We start from the raw sequence: 22344 nt of genomic DNA, 5'->3' as shown, positions 1-22344 counted from the left end.
TACAGAGAGCTGGTATAGAACAAAAGCGCGGCGAGTCGTTGGACGAGATGTCTGTCATCGTCGCAACTAGGTCGGACAAACCTGTCCGTTCTCTCACCTGCCGGCCGGCCGCATACGCCTGTGGCTCCTGTAGTGGTGGAACGTGCGAACACTCTCATTCGGAGTGATCGACGGATCACAGTCAAACACCTTGTTTCTTAAATGGACATCTCTTTTGGTACTGATGATACACTCGTCCACTAATTTGAGAACTGAAAGGTGTGTGGCAGCCGGGTCCGTCGCCGACTAACACAAGACCATAAAGAGCAACGAAGGACATCTGCGCGGAATTGTTTGCGCGTTACGAGGCTGACCTTGACCATTTCTTGTCGAAAATCCTTCACAGGCGATGAAACATGAGTGTATCAGTTCGAATGGAAACCAAAGCAGCAATTCATGGAGTGGCGCAACACGCTTGCGCTCTGAGGAAAAAGTCCTTCTGTCGGTAAAATCATCGCGACGGTTTTTGGGACTCTAAAAGGGGTATTCTGTTTGATGTTCTCCCTCATGGTTCTGTGATGAAATCTGAAGTGTATTGTGCTGCCCAAGGAAATTGAAGAAACGTCAGCGTGTTCGTAGCCACAGAAAGGCAGCGTCAATTCGTCTTCTCCACGACAACACAAGGCCTCATAGACTACTGGCCATTAAAATTGCTATACCACGAAATTTAACCGACAGGACGACGATGCTGTGATATGCAAATAATTAGCTTTTCAGAGCATTCATACAAGGTTGGCGCCGGTGGCGACACCTACAACGTGCTGACATGAGGAAAGTTTCCAACCAATTTCCCATCCACAAACAGCAGTTGACCGGTGTTGCCTAGTGAAACTTTGTTGTGATGCCTCGTGTAAGGAGGAGAAATGCGTACCATCACGTTTCCGACTTTGATAAATGTCAGATTGTAGACTATCGCGATTGCGGTTTATCGTATCGCGACATTGCTGTTCGCGTTGGTCGAGATCCAATGACTGTTAGCAGAACATGGAATCGGTAGGTTCAGGAGGGTAATACGGAACGAGGTGCTGGATCCCAACGGCCTCGTATCACTAGCAGTCGAGGTGACAGGCATCTTATCCGCATGGCCGTAACGTATTGTGCAGCCACGTCTCGATCCCTGAGCAAACCGATGGGGACGTTCGCAAGACAACAACCATCTGCAGGAACAGTTCGACGACGTTTGCAGCAGTATGGACTATCAGCTCTGAGACCATGGCTGCGGTTACCCTTGACGCTGCATCACACACAGGAGCGCCTGCGATGGTGTACTCAAAGACGAACCTGGGTGCACGAATGGCAAAACGTCATTTTTTCGGATGAATCCAGGTTCTGTTTACACCATCGTGATCGTCACATCCACGTTTGGCGACATCACAGGGAACGCACATTTGAAGCGCGTAATCGTCATCGCCATACTGGCGTATCACCCGGCCTGATGGTATGGGCTGCCATTGGTTACATGTCTCGGTCACCTGTTCTTCGCATTGGCGGCACTTCCAAGAGTGGACGTTACATTTCAGATGTGTTACTACCCGTGGCTATACCCTTAATTCGACCCCAGCGATACCCTATATTTCAGCAGGATAATGGACGACCGCATGTTGCAGCTCCTGTACGGGCCTTTCTGGATACAGAGATTGTTCGACTGCTGCCCTGGCCAGCACATTCTCCAGATATCTCACCAATTGAAAACGTCTGGTCAATGGTGGCCGAGCAACTGGCTCGTCACAATACGCCAGTCACTACTCTTGATGAACTTTGGTATCGTGTTGAAGCTGCATGGGCAGCTGTATCTGTACACGCCATCCAAGCTCTGTTTGACTCAATGCCCAGTCGTATCAAGGGCATTATTACGGCTAGAGTTGGTTGTTCTGGGTACTGATTTATCAGGATCTATGCAGCCAAATGTCGTGAATATGTAATCAGATGTCAGTTCTAGTAGAATACACTCCTGGAAATGGAAAAAAGAACACATTGACACCGGTGTGTCAGACCCACCATACTTGCTCCGGACACTGCGAGAGGGCTGTACAAGCAATGATCACACGCACGGCACAGCGGACACACCAGGAACCGCGGTGTTGGCCGTCGAATGGCGCTAGCTGCGCAGCATTTGTGCACCGCCGCCGTCAGTGTCAGCCAGTTTGCCGTGGCATACGGAGCTCCATCGCAGTCTTTAACACTGGTAGCATGCCGCGACAGCGTGGACGTGAACCGTATGTGCAGTTGACGGACTTTGAGCGAGGGCGTATAGTGGGCATGCGGGAGGCCGGGTGGACGTACCGCCGAATTGCTCAACACGTGGGGCGTGAGGTCTCCACAGTACATCGATGTTGTCGCCAGTGGTCGGCGGAAGGTGCACGTGCCCGTCGACCTGGGACCGGACCGCAGCGACGCACGGATGCACGGCAAGACCGTAGGATCCTACGCAGTGCCGTAGGGGACCGCACCGCCACTTCCCAGCAAATTAGGGACACTGTTGCTCCTGGGGTATCGGCGAGGACCATTCGCAACCGTCTCCATGAAGCTGGGCTACGGTCCCGCACACCGTTAGGCCGTCTTCCGCTCACGCCCCAACATCGTGCAGCCCGCCTCCAGTGGTGTCGCGACAGGCGTGAATGGAGGGACGAATGGAGACGTGTCGTCTTCAGCGATGAGAGTCGCTTCTGCCTTGGTGCCAATGATGGTCGTATGCGTGTTTGGCGCCGTGCAGGTGAGCGCCACAATCAGGACTGCATACGACCGAGGCACACAGGGCCAACACCCGGCATCATGGTGTGGGGAGCGATCTCCTACACTGGCCGTACACCACTGGTGATCGTCGAGGGGACACTGAATAGTGCACGGTACATCCAAACCGTCATCGAACCCATCGTTCTACCATTCCTAGACCGGCAAGGGAACTTGCTGTTCCAACAGGACAATGCACGTCCGCATGTATCCCGTGCCACCCAACGTGCTCTAGAAGGTGTAAGTCAACTACCCTGGCCAGCAAGATCTCCGGATCTGTCCCCCATTGAGCATGTTTGGGACTGGATGAAGCGTCGTCTCACGCGGTCTGCACGTCCAGCACGAACGCTGGTCCAACTGAGGCGCCAGGTGGAAATGGCATGGCAAGCCGTTCCACAGGACTACATCCAGCATCTCTACGATCGTCTCCATGGGAGAATAGCAGCCTGCATTGCTGCGAAAGGTGGATATACACTGTACTAGTGCCGACATTGTGCATGCTCTGTTGCCTGTGTCTATGTGCCTGTGGTTCTGTCAGTGTGATCATGTGATGTATCTGACCCCAGGAATGTGTCAATAAAGTTTCCCCTTCCTGGGACAATGAATTCACGGTGTTCTTATTTCAATTTCCAGGAGTGTATATTTGTCCAATGAATACCCGTTTATGATACGCATTTCTTCTTGGTGCGGCAATTTTAATGGCCAGTAGTGTATAAGTCTACACAGCCGACAGGAGCTCAGAAAACGTCACTGGACTGTTCCACCTCATCCACCATACATCCAGATATCCAACAATCTGACTTCCACTTGTCGGATTGTAGACTATCGCGATTGCGGTTTATCGTATCGCGACATTGCTGTTCGCGTTGGTCGAGATCCAATGACTGTTAGCAGAATATGGAATCGGTGGGTTCAGGAGTGTAATACGGAACGAGGTGCAGGATCCCAACGGCCTCGTATCACTAGCAGTCGAGGTGACAGGCATCTTATCCGCATGGCCGTAACGGATTGTGCAGCCACGTCTCGATCCCTGAGCAAACAGATGGGGACGTTCGCAAGACAACAACCATCTGCACGAACAGTTCGACGACGTTTGCAGCAGTATGGACTATCAGCTCTGAGACCATGGCTGCGGTTACCCTTGACGTTGCATCACACACAGGAGCACCTGCGATGGTGTACTCAACGACTAACCTGGGTGCACGAATGGCAAAACGTCATTTTTTCGGATGAATCCAGGTTCTGTTTACACCATCGTGATCGTCACATCCACGTTTGGCGACATGACAGGGAACGCACATTTGAAGCGCTTAATCACCCGGCATGATGTTATGGGTTGCCATTGGTTACAAGTCTCGGTCACCTGTTCTTCGCATTGACGGCACTTTCAACAGTGGACGTTACATTTCAGATGTGTTACTACCCGTGGCTATACCCTTCATTCGACCCCTGCGAAACCCTACATTTCAGCAGGATAATGGACGACCGCATGTTGAAGCTCCTGTACGGGCCTCTCTGGATACAGAGAATGTTCGACTGCTGCCCTGGCCAGCACATTCTCCAGATATCTCACCAATTGAAAACGTCTGGTCAATGGTGGCCGAGCAACTGGCTCGTCACAATACGCCAGTCACTACTCTTGATGAACTTTGGTATCGTGTTGAAGCTGCATGGGCAGCTGTATCTGTACACGCCATCCAAGCTCTGTTTGACTCAATGCCCAGGCGTATCAAGGGCATTATTACGGCTAGAGCTGGTTGTTCTGGGTACTGATTTATCAGGATCTATGCAGCCAAATTGCGAGAATATGTAATCAGATGTCAGTTGTAGTATAATATATTTGTCCAATGAATACCCGTTAATGATACGCATTTCTTCTTGGTGCGGCAATTTTAATGGCCAGTAGTGTATAAGTCTACACAGCCGACAGGAGCTCAGAAAACGTCACTGGACTGTTCCACCTCATCCACCATACATCCAGATATTCAACAATCCGACTTCCACTTGTCTGGCCCAGTGAAGGATGCACTTCGTCGGAAATAGTCCGTGGATGATGGGAAAGTTCCAGATGCTGCAAGACGTTAGGTCCTTCATCGATCAGTAGAGTGGTACCATGTGACCATACAGGCCGTCCTAGTGAGGAGTAGTAAGACCGCTGCATTGAAAAAGGGGGATACCTAAACAAAAGAGTGGGGAATAATTTGGTATATTGGAAAACTGAACAAAACCATCTCCCCTCTCAATTAGGGACATATGTCTATTTGTATACGGATATTGCACTCCCCTGCCCCAACTGCACGAGGAAGCGTGTGGTTTCCACCTTTCTGTAGAGGAGAAGCAGAGCTCTCTGTTTGCTACTCTGTTGTTTTCAACATGTCTGCCGCTTTCATACAACTGAAGAAGCTCTGCATACCACCAATGCGTCAGACGGCAGGACACTGAGGCGTCGATTAGCTGCTAACGCAATAAATGAATGTGAGCTGTATTATTGAATGGCCATTAGCAACAACAGAATGATGCATAAAATATGAAGAAAGCAGCATGAACCACATATTTTAACTCTGAAGTGACAATAAACCAATACACTGACGTTGCCCACCCGGTCTTGAGTCACGGTGCAAATTCCGAAAGATGAAGTTTCAGGAGCGTGTTTAACACACAAGTAGCTATTATGGAAACCATCAAGGCAACTAGCTCACCTCAGCCCTATCCGAATGGGTCTAAATGTGTGCACTCAGAATCCCGATAGTCATTCGAGAATACGACTTGATCACGAATTCCCAAGTAAATATTTGTGGGGTTAAATGTCCTGAAATGGAGAGTCAGTAAAGCTTTGTTATCATCAAACAAGAGCCGAATAATAGTGCCATTATACGTCAGCTAAAAGCACTGGCTGGCATACTGTAAAGAGAGAGAAATTTTTAAATTTAGATTTACCAGATCACAGCGTGCAGCCGAACTCAACATTAAACATCAGGCCCAAGGAAGATGCTGTTGCAGAATGAGGGAGACAAGGAAGACGTTCTTGACTATGTTGCTCCGTGCTTCTGAGCTTTCATTTAAAACACACAGTATTAATATTTTCATCTTCAAACTTGATTTTCTGAGAATGATGTTCCCTACAGTTAATGTTCCTGTATTTGAGAAGCGTCATCGCTACATGAAACTTTATGAGCTGCTTTATTATAAGATACTACACCTACAGATGCACGATCATGGCAGTTATCTGAAGGGCTTGAAGTTAGGTTTTTGGATGCACAAATATTTCATGTAAAAATTGTGTATTTCTAATAAACCGATATCTTTCGTTCCTTTGCAAGAGATTTCATAATTATTCTTCAGTCAACGTAAGTAACCTGTAAAAAGATTATTATTTTCATTGGTTCCAAAGACAGAGGTACAAAACCTGGCCTATTAAACATTTGCAAATTGGGCCTTCCAAACACCATTTGAATCGACGAACAGGCTACAGCCGCTCCTCTCAGTAGCCGCGAACTAGTTCTGGTTGAAAAATTGCTTTCATAGCAAAAGTAAAAAATAAAAAAATAAAAAAAAATACATGTGTCAATGTTTCCTGGAAATTCAGTTCCCTAAGAGGGTGGTTCCAAAGCCACCTGTTTCTTACCTTAGTGTATTCATAAACCAAATAAACATCGCTTGCTTTCTTCTTCCTATGTCCATAGCGTTTGTCTTCCAGTCAACTACATCAATGCGATATCGCCCTGTGTGTACGCAGTGAAACAATTACTGACGCTGTACTAAGTGCGGCTGTTACTCTCTTGAAACTACGCCAGGCGCTGACTAGACGATAGCTGCGACATTAAAGCATCCAATCAGCAGAATAACAAACGTCAAACGCCCTATACACGAAAACGTTGAACAGCCAGCTAACAATACAGCTTCAGATATCATTCAGTATAGTTAAGAAAGACAATGAAACAGTCGCTATATATTAAAGGCAATGTCCTGACTGACTGACGCATAGTCGCCCAGTTGTGAGTTAACGAGCACTTCACTCTTATTTAAGTATATGGCCGAAAGAGTCAGCATTCAGGAACTCTGAAACGAACCCTGTCGTCCAGGACAGGATGCCACAAAGGGCGCAGATTCACCACGAGATGGGGAAACTCACTGGCGTCTATTGTCTATTGAGGCCTAAGCGCTGTAGTGTGGGACTGATACAGAAGAGAACCTACGTCATAGGGAAACCCCGTAGAAGGCTTTTGTGGTCAAGGAGACGTAGCAGTGTTAAATATGGCACATCTAAGATCGGCCGTATCGGGAAACATTTGTTAAAACTATTTAATTCCGTGGTATGAAATTATGATGACATAAAAGAAATTATTGAAATAGTGAAGGTGACGAAAATTTAATAGTCATGGGTGACTGGAATTCGACAGAAGAAAAGGAAGAGAAAGAAACGTATTAGGTGAATATGGATTGGGGCTAAGAAATGCAAGAGGAAGCCGTCTGGTAGAATTTTGCACAGAGTATAACTTAATCATAGCTAACACTTGGTTCAAGAATCATGAAAGAAAGTTGTATACATGGAAGAACCCTCGAGATACTAGAAGGTTTCAGATAGATTATATAATGGTATGACAGAGATTTAGGAACCAGATTTTAAAAGTGTAAGACATTTCCAGGGGTAGGTGTGGACTCTGACCACAATCTATTGGTTATCAACTGTAGATTAAAACTGAAGATACTGCAAAAAGGTGGGAATTTAAGGAGATGGGACCTGGATAAACTGAAAGAACCAGAGGTTGTACAGAGTTTCAGGGAGAGCATAAGGGAACAATTGACAGGAATAGAGGAAAGAAATACAGTAGAAGAAGAATGGGTAGCTTTGAGGAATGAAACAGTGAAGGCAGCAGAGGATCAAGTAGGTAAAAAGACGAGGGCTAATTGAAATCCTTGGGTAACAGAAGAGATACTGAATTTAATTGATGAAAGGAGAAAATACAAAAATGCAGTAAGTGAAGCAGGGAAAAAGGAATACAAACGTCTCAAAAATGAGATCGACAGGAAGTGCAAAATGGCTAAGCAGGGATGGCTAGAGGACAAATATCAGGAGGGGTAAGATAGATACAACCTACAGGAAAATTAGAGAGACCTTCGAAGAAAAGAGAACCACTTGCATGAATATCAAGAGCTCAGATGGAAAGGCAGTTCTAAGCAAAGAAGGGAAAGGAGACATGTGGAAGGAGTATATAGAGGATCTATACAGGGGCGATGTTCTTGAGGACAATATTATGGAAATGGAAGAGGAGGTAGATGAAGGTGAAATGGGATGTATGATACTGTGTGAAGAGTTTGAGAGAGCACTGAAAGTCCTAAGTCGAAACAAGGCTCCGGGAGTAGACAACATTCCATTAGAACTACTGACAGCCTTGGGAGGGCCAGTACTGACAAAACTCTACCATCTGGTCAGCAAGATGTATGACACAGGCGACATTCCCTCAGACTTCAAAAAGAATAAAATAATTCCAGTCCCAAAGAAAGCAGGTGTTGACAGATGTAAAAATTACCGAACTATCAGTTTAATAAGTCACCGCTGAAAATACTAATGCGAATTCTTTACAGACGAATGGAAAAACTGATATAAGCTGACCTCGAGGAAGATCAGTTTGGATTCCGTAGAAATGTTGGAACACGTGAGGCAATACTGACCCTACGACTTATCTTAGAAAATAGATTAAGAAAAGGCAAACCTACGTTTCTAGCATTTGTAGACCTAGAGAACGCTTTTGACAATGTTGACTGGAATACTTTCTTTAAAATTCTGAAGGTGGCAGGGGTAAAATACAGAGAGCGAAAGACTATTTACAATTTGTACAGAAAGCAAATGACAGTTATAAGAGTCGAGGGACATGAAAGGCAAGCAGTGATTGGGAAGGGAGTGAGACAGGGTTGTTGCCTCGGAGTAGTTATTAAAATCCATGCAGAAGAAATAAAAACTTTGAGGTTTTCCGATGACATTGTAATTCTGTCAGAGACAGCAAAGGACTTGGAAGAGCAGTTGAACGGAATGGACAGTATCTTGAAAGGTGGGTATAAGATGAACATCAACAAAAGCAAAACAAGGATAATGGAATGTAGTCGAATTAAGTCGGGTGATGCTGATGGAATTAGATTAGGAAATGTGATACTTATAGTAGTAAAGGAGTTTTGCTGTTTGGGGAGCAAAATAACTTATGATGGTCGAAGCAGAGAGGATATAAAACGTAGAGTGGCAATGGAAAGGAAAGCGTTTCTCAAGAAGAGAAATTTGTTAACATCGAGTATAGATTTCAGTGCCAGGAAGTCGTTTCTGAAAGTATTTGTATGGAGTGTAGCCATGTATGGAAGCGAAACATGGACGATAAATAGTTTAGACGAGAAGACAATAGAAACTTTCAAAATGTGGTGCTACAGAAGAATGCTGAAGATTAGATGGGTAGATCATATAACTAATGAGGATGTATTGAATAGAATTGGGGAGAAGAGGAGTTTGTGGCACAAAATTGACCATAAGAAGGGATCGGTTGGTAGGACATGTTCTGAGGCCTCAAGGGATCACCAATTTAGTACTGGAGGGCAGCGTGGAGGGTAAAAATCGTAGAGGGAGACCAAGAGATGAATACACTAAGCAGATTCAGAAGGATGTAGGCTGCAGTAGGTACTGGGAGATGAAGAAGGCTGCACAGGATAGAGTAGCATGGAGAGCTGCATCAAACCAGTCTCAGGACTGAAGACGTGGACTACAACAATTCTGTAGTAGTGCAAGGAATTAAGCCACGTTTATTTTAATCTACCATGCTTCACAAATTTTCATAGTGATGCCAATAACACTTGAATAATGATCATATATGTAATAGTTTAGGATTTACTGTTAAAGTGAAATTGACAAGTTTTGTATCAAAGACCTGAATGCTAAAATCTGAACGCTTTGGTCCATCTTATCGATCGACATTTCACATAGAATCGCATCATTGAAATGAACTCCGTAACTTTATTTGTTTAAAAGGTGTAGTAAATTTAAATTATCAGTATTTTCAATTAAGCATCAGATCATCATTTCGTCCACACAAAACACATTGAACGATGACAATATGGCACCTTATTGATTTATTTGGTAATAGAATATTTGTTTTACGGTTCAGTGCATAATAGTTACTTTTGTTCTTTATTTATTTATCAGAAAGCGCATTGGTGCAAGGCTACTGGCCGTGACATTCAAAGTTAAGAAGGAAAATGTATTGGTTTTATGTTAGATAATTTAACAATGGATATTATTGTTACTTTATTTGGAACCTGAAAGTGGTTAAGCTTTATTGTTTAAATATGTGAAAATGTAAAATAGTGTAGAATAAGCTGTAGCCAATCAGATGGACGTCCTCAGGAAAGGGAACTGCCCTAGTCAGTTGAGCGAAGATACTGGGCGCGCGGGAAACGTATCCGAGGATGGGCGGGGAGTGTGCGAGAGCAGACGCGAAAGTGGACAGTTCGGCTGGAGACACCAAAGGGTACAGTTCGGGTTGAGACGCGAAAGCGGTCAGTCGGTCTTTAGGTAGCTAGGAAGTGAAACATCTTAGAAACTTTCACGTTGTGTGGTATCGCGGTACTTAGTCTCTGAGCGGTGAGCAGCCGCGCTCCTGGTGTGAACTCTAACTTTTCGTGTAGATAACTTGTATTTCGCGATAACATCGTGAATGATCGAACTGTGCCAAATGGATATGCGCTCGAGTGAAACAGTAACTCTAAATACGACCACTTTCGCTATTAGTTTGCTTTATGAATAAACATTATTCTAACCAAATCGCATCTGTTTGGCCTACATCATTTATGGGTCGTTAATTTAGTTCCACCTATTATTATTACTGTTATAATATGTTATGTTAACTTTGTATTTCGCAAACTTGCCATCAGCCAGGCAATTTAACCAAAGGGTCACACATGTATACTAATAATTTATGGAGTGTAATGCGACACGTGGGGTTCAACTCCTAGACGAGTTTGAGCCAAGACATTTCGTCGAAGAGGAACCGCATGTGAGTCCGAACATCTGTGGGATATTAGATCGCACAGTCCAAACGGCTAAGAACAGAAACTTTAAATTTGGAAATAGTGTTGATGTTAGGTAGGTATCGTTTAAGAAGGTATTTTTCAAAATTAACCACCTGAGTCGTGAAATAGGGAATAAAGGGTTTTATGAAAATATATCGCTATTAAAGCAATTTGGCAACTAAAACTCAGAAAATTGGTATTTCGTTAGTCGGTCAGAAATAAAACAATATGTGCTTCAACATCTTTGAAAGTTCAGTAACCATGGGACAAAATAGTGGGTGAACCTTTGTCGAAAATAAATGATTATTTAAGTACTAATAAAGCAATTTTAAAACTACATGTAAGAGAACTGTTGTTTGACTTCTCAACATAAAAATTACATGTTTCATTGTTTCTGGGAAGTCAACCTCTAAGGGATAGAGTAGGGAATGAGAGCTTTTATCGAACTATTTCATTACGAAAGAAATTTCGAAACTACATCTCTGAGAATTTGTATTTTGTTTCTCGGTTAGAAATAAAAAAAAAATTACAAGTGTCAGTGTTTCCTGGGAATCTCAGTTCCCTGAGAGGGTCAAACAGGAGACGAAAAATTTTAAGTAAATGTTTTGTTAAATTAAAACAATTTTGAAGCTGAATCTATGAAAAATATATTTACTTATAAAGAAATATGTGTAGGGGATGACAGTTTCTATGGTAGTATTACCACAAAAGTTCAAAACGCAGTACTAAGAAACAGCTCAGACGCTAGTTGCCAGAATTATTTTTTGCTCAGAAGTACGTTCGGTAAATACCATGTTTCTATTAACTAGCATGCGATGTTTAGAAGATATCGGAATTTGTGGACAATATAAAAATTCGATTGAAGGAGAAAAAAATATGTGCACACCATACAGTCCACGTGAGTGAAGCAGCGAGCACTGACCTTTACACGATGAAACTCCGTAATGCGATGCACAAGGGATGAAGCGGAGAGAGAGAGAACGAGCAGCAGGAAAACTTGTGGTAAACACAGAATTTTTCATTCGCTTGAGGCACGTTTAATGTAAAACGCGTAATCTCGACGTTTCAAAAGTAAACAGTTTATTTTGTTCTGTTTCTCTTTTCGCGCGCCTATTACACTCGACACAGAAACAACGGTAAACTCAGATGTTATTTCTGAAATTTGCCGTACTGCTAGAACTTTTCGGAAACCCTATATACATTTTGTTTGTTGATGCTTTTTACGGTTATCCGGGCCTCTGTTTCACTACGGATGACGAGGCAGCTTCAATCATTTACACAGCCCATAAGAAGACCATATGAAAACCACTGGTACGACAGAGAAAGGGACTGTCCCGTGGCATTTCAAACAAGAATTACACGAGTAAAAAATTTAACAGAGCAAGTGGCATAAACAGCAGATGCTTTTATGCTGTAGGACGCCTCATTGTACGGTACGAGCAAGAATGAGAATGGTATAAACGAGTTTCACCCGTTAACACTGGCGTCCCAATATCTACATATTCCAGAAGACACATCTGGTGAAGGGTACTTTTTGTAGCACAGTGACTTTTCCCTTTCCCTGTTCCAGTCGCAAAGGTGCGGGGAGGAACGATTTCGGATGCTTCCGTATGAACTACTCTCTCTAGGCCTTTCATTTTCTTTTTTCGAATAATTGCCGGCCGCTGTGACCGAGCGGCTCTAGGCGCTTTAGTCCGGAACCGCGCTGCTACTACGTCGCAGGTTTTAATCCTGCCTCGGGCATGGATGTGTGTGCTGTCATTAGGTTATTTAGGTTTAAGTAGTTCTAAGTCTAGGGGACTGATGACTTCAGATGTTAAGTCCCATAGTACTCAAAGACATTTGAAGCATTTTTTCGCGGATTATGCATAGGAGGAAACAATATATCTTAGCGTTAAACCGTATCGCATCTCTTAAAGCGTCTGTCACTGGATTTTTGCGAGCATCTCCGTGTTACTTACAGGCCTGCGTTGAAATGCCCTACCCTATCCTGAGTCTTTTCTGTTTCACCTATCTGCCAAGGATGGCAGACCGACGAGCACTACTCGAGTATTGCTCGAAGGTAGGTTTTGTAAGCTATCTCCTTTGTGGGTGTACTACGTTCCCTCTAGATTCTTACACGAATCTGAATTCTGCATCACCTCCTACTCGTTCTACGTCGTCATTCCTCATTCATCCCTCCACACACATACTCCCACGTATTTAATGGATGTACCTGATTCCCGAGAGTATTCGGAAATTTAGTAATCATGGAGTAATGAGTCTTTTCACCTATTTCTGCACAATACATTACATCTGTTCACGGTAAGGATCAACTGCCAGTCACTGCTGTAAGTGGCCATTCGCTGTAGGTCTTCTTGCGTTTCGCTAAGATTTTATAGTGTTGCGACTTATCCACATACAACAGCCTCATCTGCCGAAAGGCTCATGGAACTTCCAACGTTATCTGTTAGGTCATTTATATACGCTCAGGAACACTGAAAATAGCGCAATAGGAAGAGAGCATCGGACCGAAATGATGCAGGTAACAGGTTAAATTGGTGCCAAAAACACGACATGTAAAGAAACACAATGAGTACAAGTTGACAGAGTGCAACACGAATAACGTGCTGGACCACATCCTGCTGTAATACATACCACAACATCGTCCAGCATCGAACTGATTAGACGTCTGATGTCATCCTGAGGCAGGGTGGCCCACAAATGTTGAACAGACACTTCCAAATCATGTAGAGGATGACACGATGTCATCTGGCGTCTCAGCTGGCCCCACACATGCGCTATAGGGGAGAAGTCCACGAAGTAGGCCGGCCATGGAAGAGACGCAACGTAGGAAGTCTTGAGCTGTGTGAGGAAGACAGTTATCTTGCCGGAAGAATTCCCCAAGTAGACCATGTAGGAAAAGTACCACATGACCCGTTAAGGTTCTACGTACTGGCTATCGTAGGCTATGGCCCGTCAGACTACTACGCCGGCTGCGCTAGAACTGCTGTACCGAACCCCGTGGTGCCTCCACAATGGTATGCGGTTGTCATCCATCATTAAAACCAATCAGGATACCACGTTTCGCTAATTTTTGGCAGTCCACTGTAGACGGAGCCTCCTATATCTCGGTGTTAGCGGCAGTGTCAACAACGGCGCCAGGATTGCAAATTCGCATCCTCAAGGCGACTGGAAATGGTTTGTGGACCAGCTGCTTGCATTGTGGAGCGAGTGACTGTAGGACCAATGACCGCTTGTCGCATGATCATGCGATCTTCTTGTGTCGTCGTCTTGCTGGTCGCTCCAGACCGGGGTGCCATGTCCTGTCTACTGGCCCCAACAAGGTCTGACGAAATACACCAAACGATCGACCTGGCGACCCACACGGAGCGACCACCAGCATGCGATTTTCATGTCTGTGATTAGACCTCTCTCAAACTGGCTTAATGGTGAAAAATGTTGTCTAGCACGCCTACCTCGCATTCTGCTTACAATAACGTCCTCCTCGTGTCGTGATGTGATGTGATAGTTACAAGCATGACTGGTCCACTATGCGCAGTTTAAATAGGGCCACTGCCCGATTGCAGTCTCACTGTAGAGTCTGTGAAAGTGCGCTTAGGCGTCAAACTTGGATTATTTGGACATCGAATCTCAATGCACTTATTCGCGAAGTTTCGCGTTTGTACCTTTCTTCCCTATCGGTGAGCAATTTTAAGTGTCCCTGAGTGTATAATGAGAACTGAATTGGTCCTATAAGAGTGTTGCGGTTGGCCCGAATTTCCCTTTCGTCTTAAGATTTTTCTCTGATAAGAACGACTGTGTGCTGTTTGCTAGAAACTCTTCAGCCAAATGACGCAGCTGGTCTCATATTCCGCAATCTCGTAATTTCCTCATTATGTGACAATGCAGAACTGCATCGATCGCCTTCTGGAGGTCAAGGAACACGACATCATCCTGGACACCGGTATCTGCTGCTTTTTGGGTCTCGTGGACGAATGTAGCGAGATGTATGTCACACAATCATTGTGTCCTACACGGAAGATTTTCGAGTTCCAGGAATGTCTTAAACGCGAACATGAAACGTGTTCCAAAATTCCTCGACAGACCGACTACAGAGATATAGTGCAATACATTAGTGCCCCATGACCCTTATAGTAAATGGGAATGGCCTGAGTATTTTTTCAGTCACTGTTAACGCTTCTATCCTTTAGTAACCTACAAGACATTGCTACTACTAGAGAAGGAGCAAATTCTTTCCTATATTCTATGTACAATTGCATACACCGGGTGATCAAAAAGTCAGTATGAATTTGAAAACTTAATAAACCACGGAATAATGTAGATAGAAAGGTAAAAATTGACACACGTGCTTGGAATGACACGGGGTTTTATTAGAACCAAAACGCAGGATGGCGCTCCACCCCATATTGCTAGACGCTTGAAAGATCTCTTGCGCGAGTCTTTTGGTAATGATCGTGTGCTCAGCCGCCACTTTTGTCACGCTTGGTCTCCCAGGTCCCCAGGCCTCAGTCCGTGCGATTATTGGCTTTGGAGTTACCTGAAGTCGCAAGTGTATCGTGATCAACCGACATCTCTAGCGATGCTGAAAGACAACATCCGACACCAATGCCTCACCGTAACTCCGGACATGATTTACAGTGCTGTTCACAACATTATTCCTCGACTACAGCTATTGTTGAGGAAAGATGGTGGACATATTGAGCATTTCCTGTAAATAACATCATCTTTGCTTTGTCTTATTTTGTTATGCTAATTATTGCTATTCTGATCAGATGAATGTCGGACATTTTTTGAACTTTTGTATGTTTTTGGTTCTTATAGAACCCCATGTCATTCCAAGCATGTGTGTCAATTTGAACCTCTCTATCTACATTATTCTGTGATTTATTCAGTTTAAAAATTTATACTGACTTTTTGATCACCCACTATATGTGCCATCACATCCAGTAACGTTTCCTCTATTAAGAGATTTCTGTTGATTTACTGTCCCACAGTAACATTTAGATATCTACCATTTTAACATTCTTGCGATGACTTAAAGGACGAGCCACGATCTTTCACAGTGAAACAATTTAGGAAAATTAATTTAATACATCGACGTTCTGTCTGCTACCCTCTGTTCTGTCACAGAGTGTATGGACAGATGTCTTTGATCCGTTTACTGCTTTAACAAAAAATGAAAGCGTCTTAAAATCTAAAGACCGAATTTTACTTTCGAATTCATTGCAAGCCTCACGCATAGCTCTCCGTATAATAATACCGGCTGGTTCATTTGGTCTAGATGGCTGTGTCTGCGTTTAAATCTGCAGTTCTTTTGCTTCCGAAGTTGGGTCTACTCCAATTTTCTCAGCTTCGCTCGGCACAAAATAGTCTGATTCGTATTTTACAATACTCTTGAACTTCCACAATTTATGCTCAATATTGGATGTACATGCACTGCGCCGGGCGATCAATCACTGAGCAGGCATTTGTTTACATTTAGTCGCATCCACATCGAACACCCTGAGATCGGCAGCGCCACGCTGTGCACAGACGCCAGGTGCAGAGCGGCGCAGAACGTCACAGACGAGGACAGAATGGAGAAGACTAGAACAGAACTGTGCGCAATGGATCAGTGTGTTTTCCCGCGCCCGGATTCCCGGGTTCGATTCCCGGCGGGGTCAGGGATTTTCTCTGCCTCGTGTTGACTGGGTGTTGTGTGATGTCCTTAGGTTAGTTAGGTTTAGGTAGTTCTAAGTTCTAGGGGACTGATGACAATAGATTTAAGTCCCATAGGGCTCAGAGCCATTTGAACCATTTGATCAGTGTGTTTGTAGGTTCCATTGTGCAAGCGCACTCGTCAATAAAAATAAGAACGAGAAAGATTGTCCAAATTGGGCGCGCAAAAACGAATCATTTCCTTCGATGTACCGACACAGTGCGCAACTTGTTCGTTGTCGCGTGGAGCCGTGCAGAACGGCGCGGTTTAACACCCACAGCGACCGCGCCGCGATACGCCGAATCTCCTTCCTTGGCTTTGCACGGATCGACCCAGCGTGGCGTGGCCGGTGGGAGCGCGGCTTAGATTAGGACTGGCAAAGTGTACTCGGCTTTTGAACAGAGCACTGACCTGTTTTCCGGAGAAGGCCTCGTTGACGCTGAAGTGCTCGCGGTTGAGCAACGTGAAGGTGAAGTCGACGTAGACGCGCATGCCCTCCGCAGGGTTGCGCCACACCAGGTAGACGCCGAGCACCTTGTCGGTGCGCGAGAAGGTGATGGCCCAGCGCTGGTAGCCACACGCGAACTGCTTGCTCGTCACGTCGCGCTCCAGATCGCGCGTCACAGACCTCGTCACGACGAACGTGAACACGTGCGTGTTGGCGCGGTCGTGCAGCTTCGCGAACCGGTACAGCAGCGACATCCTTGCTACTCCATCTGAAAAAACAACACGCCCACGTTAGCTCCTCGATAGATCCTACGAGAACGACATGGCAACTGATTGTCCTGCAAAGGCGTAATGTCCTGTAAGAGAACAAACAACAAAGCAAAAATAGTAGGCCAACGCACCTCCCGTAAAGCTGAAATCAAGGGCAGAAACTCTCCTTGGCGTAGGAATATTTCTGAAATGTGGTGTTACTATGTGCCGGTGCTCGCTAGGTTGCTAAAATAGTGACAGAAAAGATCTAGATGTGTGTATGATGTAAGCCATATAAAAAACGCAAAACGATTTAGAAAAGATATCTGAATGGTGCGAAAAGTGTAAGGTCATCCACATGAGTGCTAAAAGGAACTCGTTAAACTTCGGTTACACGATAAATCAGTCTAATCTAAAAGCCGTAAATTCAACTAAATACCTAGGTATTACAATTACGAACAACTTAAATTGGAAGGAACACATTGAAAATGTTGTGGGGAAGACTAACAAAAGACTGCGTTTTATTGGCAGGACACTTAGAAAATGTAACAGACCTACTAAGGAGACTGCCTACACTACGCTTGTCCGTCCTCTTTTAGAATACTGCTGCACGGTGTGGGATACTTACCAGATAGGACTGAAGGAGTACATTGAAAAAGTACAAAGACAGGCAGCACGTTTTGTACTATCGCGAAATATGGGAGATTGTCGTAGAAATGATACAGGATTTGGGCTGGACATCATTAAAAGAAAGGCGTTTTTCGTTGCGACGGAATCTTCTCACGAAATTCCACTCACCAACTTTCTCCTCCGAATTCGAAAATATTTTGTTGACACCGACCTACATAGGGAGGAACGACCACCGAGATAAAATAAGTGGATATCAGAGCCCGTACAGAAAGATATAGGTGTTCAATCTTTCCGCGTGTTATATGAGATTGGAATAATGGAGAATTGTGTAGGTGGTTCGGTGAAGCCTCTGCCTGGCACTTAAATGTGATTTGCAGGGTATCCATGTAAATGTAGAAAGCGAACTTGCTAAGGCTGCCAAAATTGAAATTTACAAAAGAAAGAAAGAAAGAAAGACATGCTCATATATTGTGAACAAGGCGCTTTCCAGCTGATGCTGATGTCTATTCTCCATTGAGACACAGGGAGGTCTATAGGAGCGGGACCACAGCCTGAAAAAATAAAACAAGAAGTGTATAAACAGAAATTTAAAATCAAATAAACAGTTGACTCACTTTAAAATGACCACCCCCTATATTCGACGTCAACATGTAATAACCACTCATTGACGGCAGGCTAAAACGTGTTGTGGGGGACGCGGCATACAGTGCAGTCGTAGTCGTAATGCTAAAATGGATCGTTTACCCGACGTCCAAAACGCCAGCATGATCATCGGCTTTCTGGCCAAGGGTGGAAGCATTTACGAAACAGCTATTTTTGCAAGGTGCCGGCCTCAGTGGACGAGCGGCTCTAGGCGCTTCAGTCTGGAACCGCGCGACCGCTACGGTCGCAGCTTAGAATCCTGCCTCGGGCATGGATGTGTGTGATGTCCTTAGGTTAGTTAGGTTTAAGTAGTTCTAAGTTTAGGGGACTGATGACCTCAGATGTTAAGTCCCATAGTGCTCAGAGCTATTTGAACCATTTTTTGCAAGGTGTTTGAGTGCTGTCGTGGTTAATGCATACAGTGGACGGCTAAATAGCGCTACCCAAAGCCGGTGCCGAGGGAACAGGATAGCGCTACCCAAAGCCGGTGCCGAGGGAACAGTGGTGCACCACGGGTCATAGATGGCAGTTATGAACGATGGCTGCAGAGATGTGTACATATAAATAGACGTGCAACTGCATAGCAACTGACCAACCAGGTGAACCAAAGAGCTACAAACAGCGTCTCTTCACCGACCGTTCAGTGGAAGTTGCCGCATATTGACTGCCGCAACACTGACCTGGTTCAGGCAGACATACTGACTGCTGGAATTGCACGCCAATACCTCAACTGGACGACAACTGAGTGGCGACAGTTGGCCTTTTCAGATTAATCACGTTTATTGATTCATCCAACAGATGTCCGTTGTCACACACAGCGTGAAACTCTGGAAGACAACTTCTTGCAACAATCGTCGAAAGGTTCCAACCTGGAGGATGAGGCGTTATGGTCTGGAGAATGTTTTGTAGGGTTTCCTGGATGATTTCCTGATTCTGAAAGGCACAATGGCAAACTGTACATCTGTCTTTGGGGAATACTTCCATCCCCACATCTAGTTTGTTTTTCCTCGCCACGATGGCATCTACCAGCAGGAAGAGTTTACCGTTATCCGCTGACTACCAAACTCTCCTAGGTTAAACCCATCGAAAACCTGTGGGGGCACCTCGACCGCACTGTTCGTGCCCAGGATCTTCGTCTGAGGAATCTAGATTTGCTAGCAACGCACTGATGTCGGAATGGATCCCCATCCCTGTCGGTGTCTTCCATAACTTCCTCGACTCAGTCGGTCGGAGTGGCCGAGCGGTTCTAGGCGCTACAGTTTGTAACCGCGCGACCGCTACGGTCGCAGGTTCGAATCCTGCCTCGGGCATGGATGTGTGTGCTGTCCTTAGGTTAGTTAGGTTTAAGTAGTTCTAAGTTGTAGGGGACTGATGACCTCAGATGTTAAGTCCCATAGTGCTCAGAGCCATTTGAACCATTTGTCCTAGACTCTCTCCCTGCACTATTTGCAACACTCCTCCCTCCGAAACATGGTTATTCAGACTTTTGACAAGCTGTCAAATAATTGTAACTGGGAAATGTAGAAATATGGTAAAATTACCTGGGATTTTCTGTTCTTCTGCACGGGGTAGCCGTACGGTCTAAGGAGTCTTGTCACGGTTAGCGCCCCCCCCCCCCCCCACCCTCGTCGGGCTTGGGTCTATGTGTTGTTGTCCTTAGCGTTAGTTACTTTAAGTTAGTTTAAATAGTGTGTAAGCTTAGGGGTCGTTGATCTCAGCAGCTTGGTCCCATAGTCCGTATCACAAGTTTCCAATTTCCAATTTTTATGTTCTTCTACACGATCTCTGCTGGGATCTTGTTCAGGGTCATGCATTGTTCATGGTTAGCTGAACACCAGAAGACCCTAAAGAAAATCAAAGCAGAGGAGTCAAAACGTCGATTGTGTGGAAGAAATTGAAACATAACATGGTTTGGCGTACTTGTGGTGCCCGGTGATATGTTACTGCGTAATAGAAACTGAGAATTTTCATCGTTCTGTTCTAAAAAGTAATATAATTCCCACTAATATTTACATCGTCTTTTTTGGAATGTGTGTGTCACTGCAACAATCACTTTTCTTAAACCAAAGAGACGGCACATCGAAAAATACCGCATCATTTGCTGTTGGTGGGGGGATCACCCGCAACTCCGTCAACCCGCAACGTAGGATCGCTGTGCGGGTCATCGCTCCAGCACCACAGGGGCACTTGCTGAAGTCATCCGAACTCCGCCTGACCTACAGGAAACAGTCTAGTTCAGACAGCGCGCGCAAGAGCCTTAGAGGGCACCACATCTGCGGACCTTTCACTGCATCCGTCTCGCGGTTTTCCTCAGCCATTCCGAGCCCACATTGTCAGACTACAGCTTTCCGGTAGTCATCCGTCACGCGTGTATAGCTACCCTCGGCTGGCGAAAAGCAGCCAGTTCCGTTTCCGCCAGCAGAAATAGAAGATGGCCAGCACAACGCCGCCGTCCGGACTCGACGTCGCCCTTACCACCAGGGACAACCGCGCATCGCGATCCACTGCTCCGACCGTGGATCTGATGCTAGAAAAGCTTGTACTGCTCGAGAGAAAGGACCTTAATTTTCTGCCTACTGTTGATGTCTAAGAAGATAGTCTGTTCTGTTTGCAAGAGAACATTTGAGAAGATAGATTTTCCTATCTTGTTTTCCAAGAACTTTAAGTTGTCAAAGAAGTCATATCTTTGTTTTCAAGAAGGACGTTTCTTATTTGTTTTTAACTGCTAACGGAAAGCTGAACTTATATTTGTGAACATAAACTGATTGTAACAATTCATTGATTTTCGAGTGTAATCAACTAACTTACTGTGCCGTTCGATGTGGCCGAGCGGTTCTAGGCACTTGAGTCTGGAACCGCGCCGACCGCTACGGTCGCATGCTCGAATCCTGCCTCGGGCATGGATGTGTGTGGAGTCCTTAGGTTAGGTTTAAGTCGTTCTAAGTTCTAGCGGACTGATGACCTCTGATGTTAGGTCCCATAGTGCTCAGAGCCATTTGAACAATTTTGAGTTACTGTGAAAGTGGCCCAAGCGGGAGCACTCCAGGAAGAAACAGTGTCGCATCGCAGTACTGTATGAAATGTCACGCCGTATCGAGTACTTCCGAGGAGGACCGTGCAAAGCCGAGACACACTGAGCTTCGGCCCGTACACGTCCAGCACACTGCACACACGTACAGTTTGGCACACCGTGGCCGGCCCTGATTTAAACTACCTCCGAATGGTCATCGACACACTTTTGTGGCACAAGACCTTTGAACGGGGAGATACTCATTTTTCTTAGTCGTATGCTGAGAGAAACAATTTCTGTAGTGTAGTGGGAATCGACACCGACTATCGTGTCGTCGATGCTTACCCTGGCAGCTCACTGTCGTACACGGAACAAGAGAAATACAAGAGTGGTATATTAGCTACGACGGTGGTAATACTGGCGAGCAGGGTGCAGGTACCGTGGCAGGAGGCTCTGTGAAGGGACAGAGCAGACGGGGGCGAGGTGCCCTGCGGCGGCGGCGCAGCGTGCGTGCATTATTCATGGCCGCCAGAATGAGTGTCACAGCGAGCAGGCGGCGCGGTGCGGAGCGCACATCCTGCCCATCTGGGCGAGACCGGCAGCGTTACGGCGCAGCGGAAAACACTCAGCACAGCGGCCTCTCAGCTGCCGCACACGCTCGCGCAGCACTCTGTTTCGCGACAGTTTCAAACGCATGCTGACTACACATATCATCACCTTCTTCACTGTCTCGCCAATTCCCTTAAACAGTTTATTTTTTGGGCCAAATGTTTTGAGTGGAGCGAACACAAGACTCCTAGAACTTACACTGAGTGAAATTCCAATAGACAAATGTCTTCCAGTACAC

The 22344-nt window shown here is 45.4% G+C and overlaps 1 protein-coding gene across 1 annotated transcript in view; it reads right to left on the bottom strand.

The window, feature by feature from the left end:
* LOC126263327 (uncharacterized) overlaps nt 1-22013 on the bottom strand; it is a 253715-nt gene extending 231702 nt beyond the window's left edge. Inside the window, exons 1-2 of the mRNA XM_049960417.1 lie at nt 21902-22013; nt 16931-17235 (exon numbers count right to left, since the gene is read on the bottom strand). Of these exons, the coding sequence (XP_049816374.1) occupies nt 16931-17235; nt 21902-22013 (417 nt within the window). The remainder of the gene's footprint in view (nt 1-16930; nt 17236-21901) is intronic.
* Nucleotides 22014-22344: the final 331 nt, after the last annotated feature.

Source organism: Schistocerca nitens, chromosome 6, assembly GCF_023898315.1.
Source record: "Schistocerca nitens isolate TAMUIC-IGC-003100 chromosome 6, iqSchNite1.1, whole genome shotgun sequence".
Classification (NCBI taxonomy): Eukaryota; Metazoa; Arthropoda; class Insecta; order Orthoptera; family Acrididae; genus Schistocerca; species Schistocerca nitens.
This window is presented reverse-complemented; position numbering and strand designations above follow the sequence as displayed.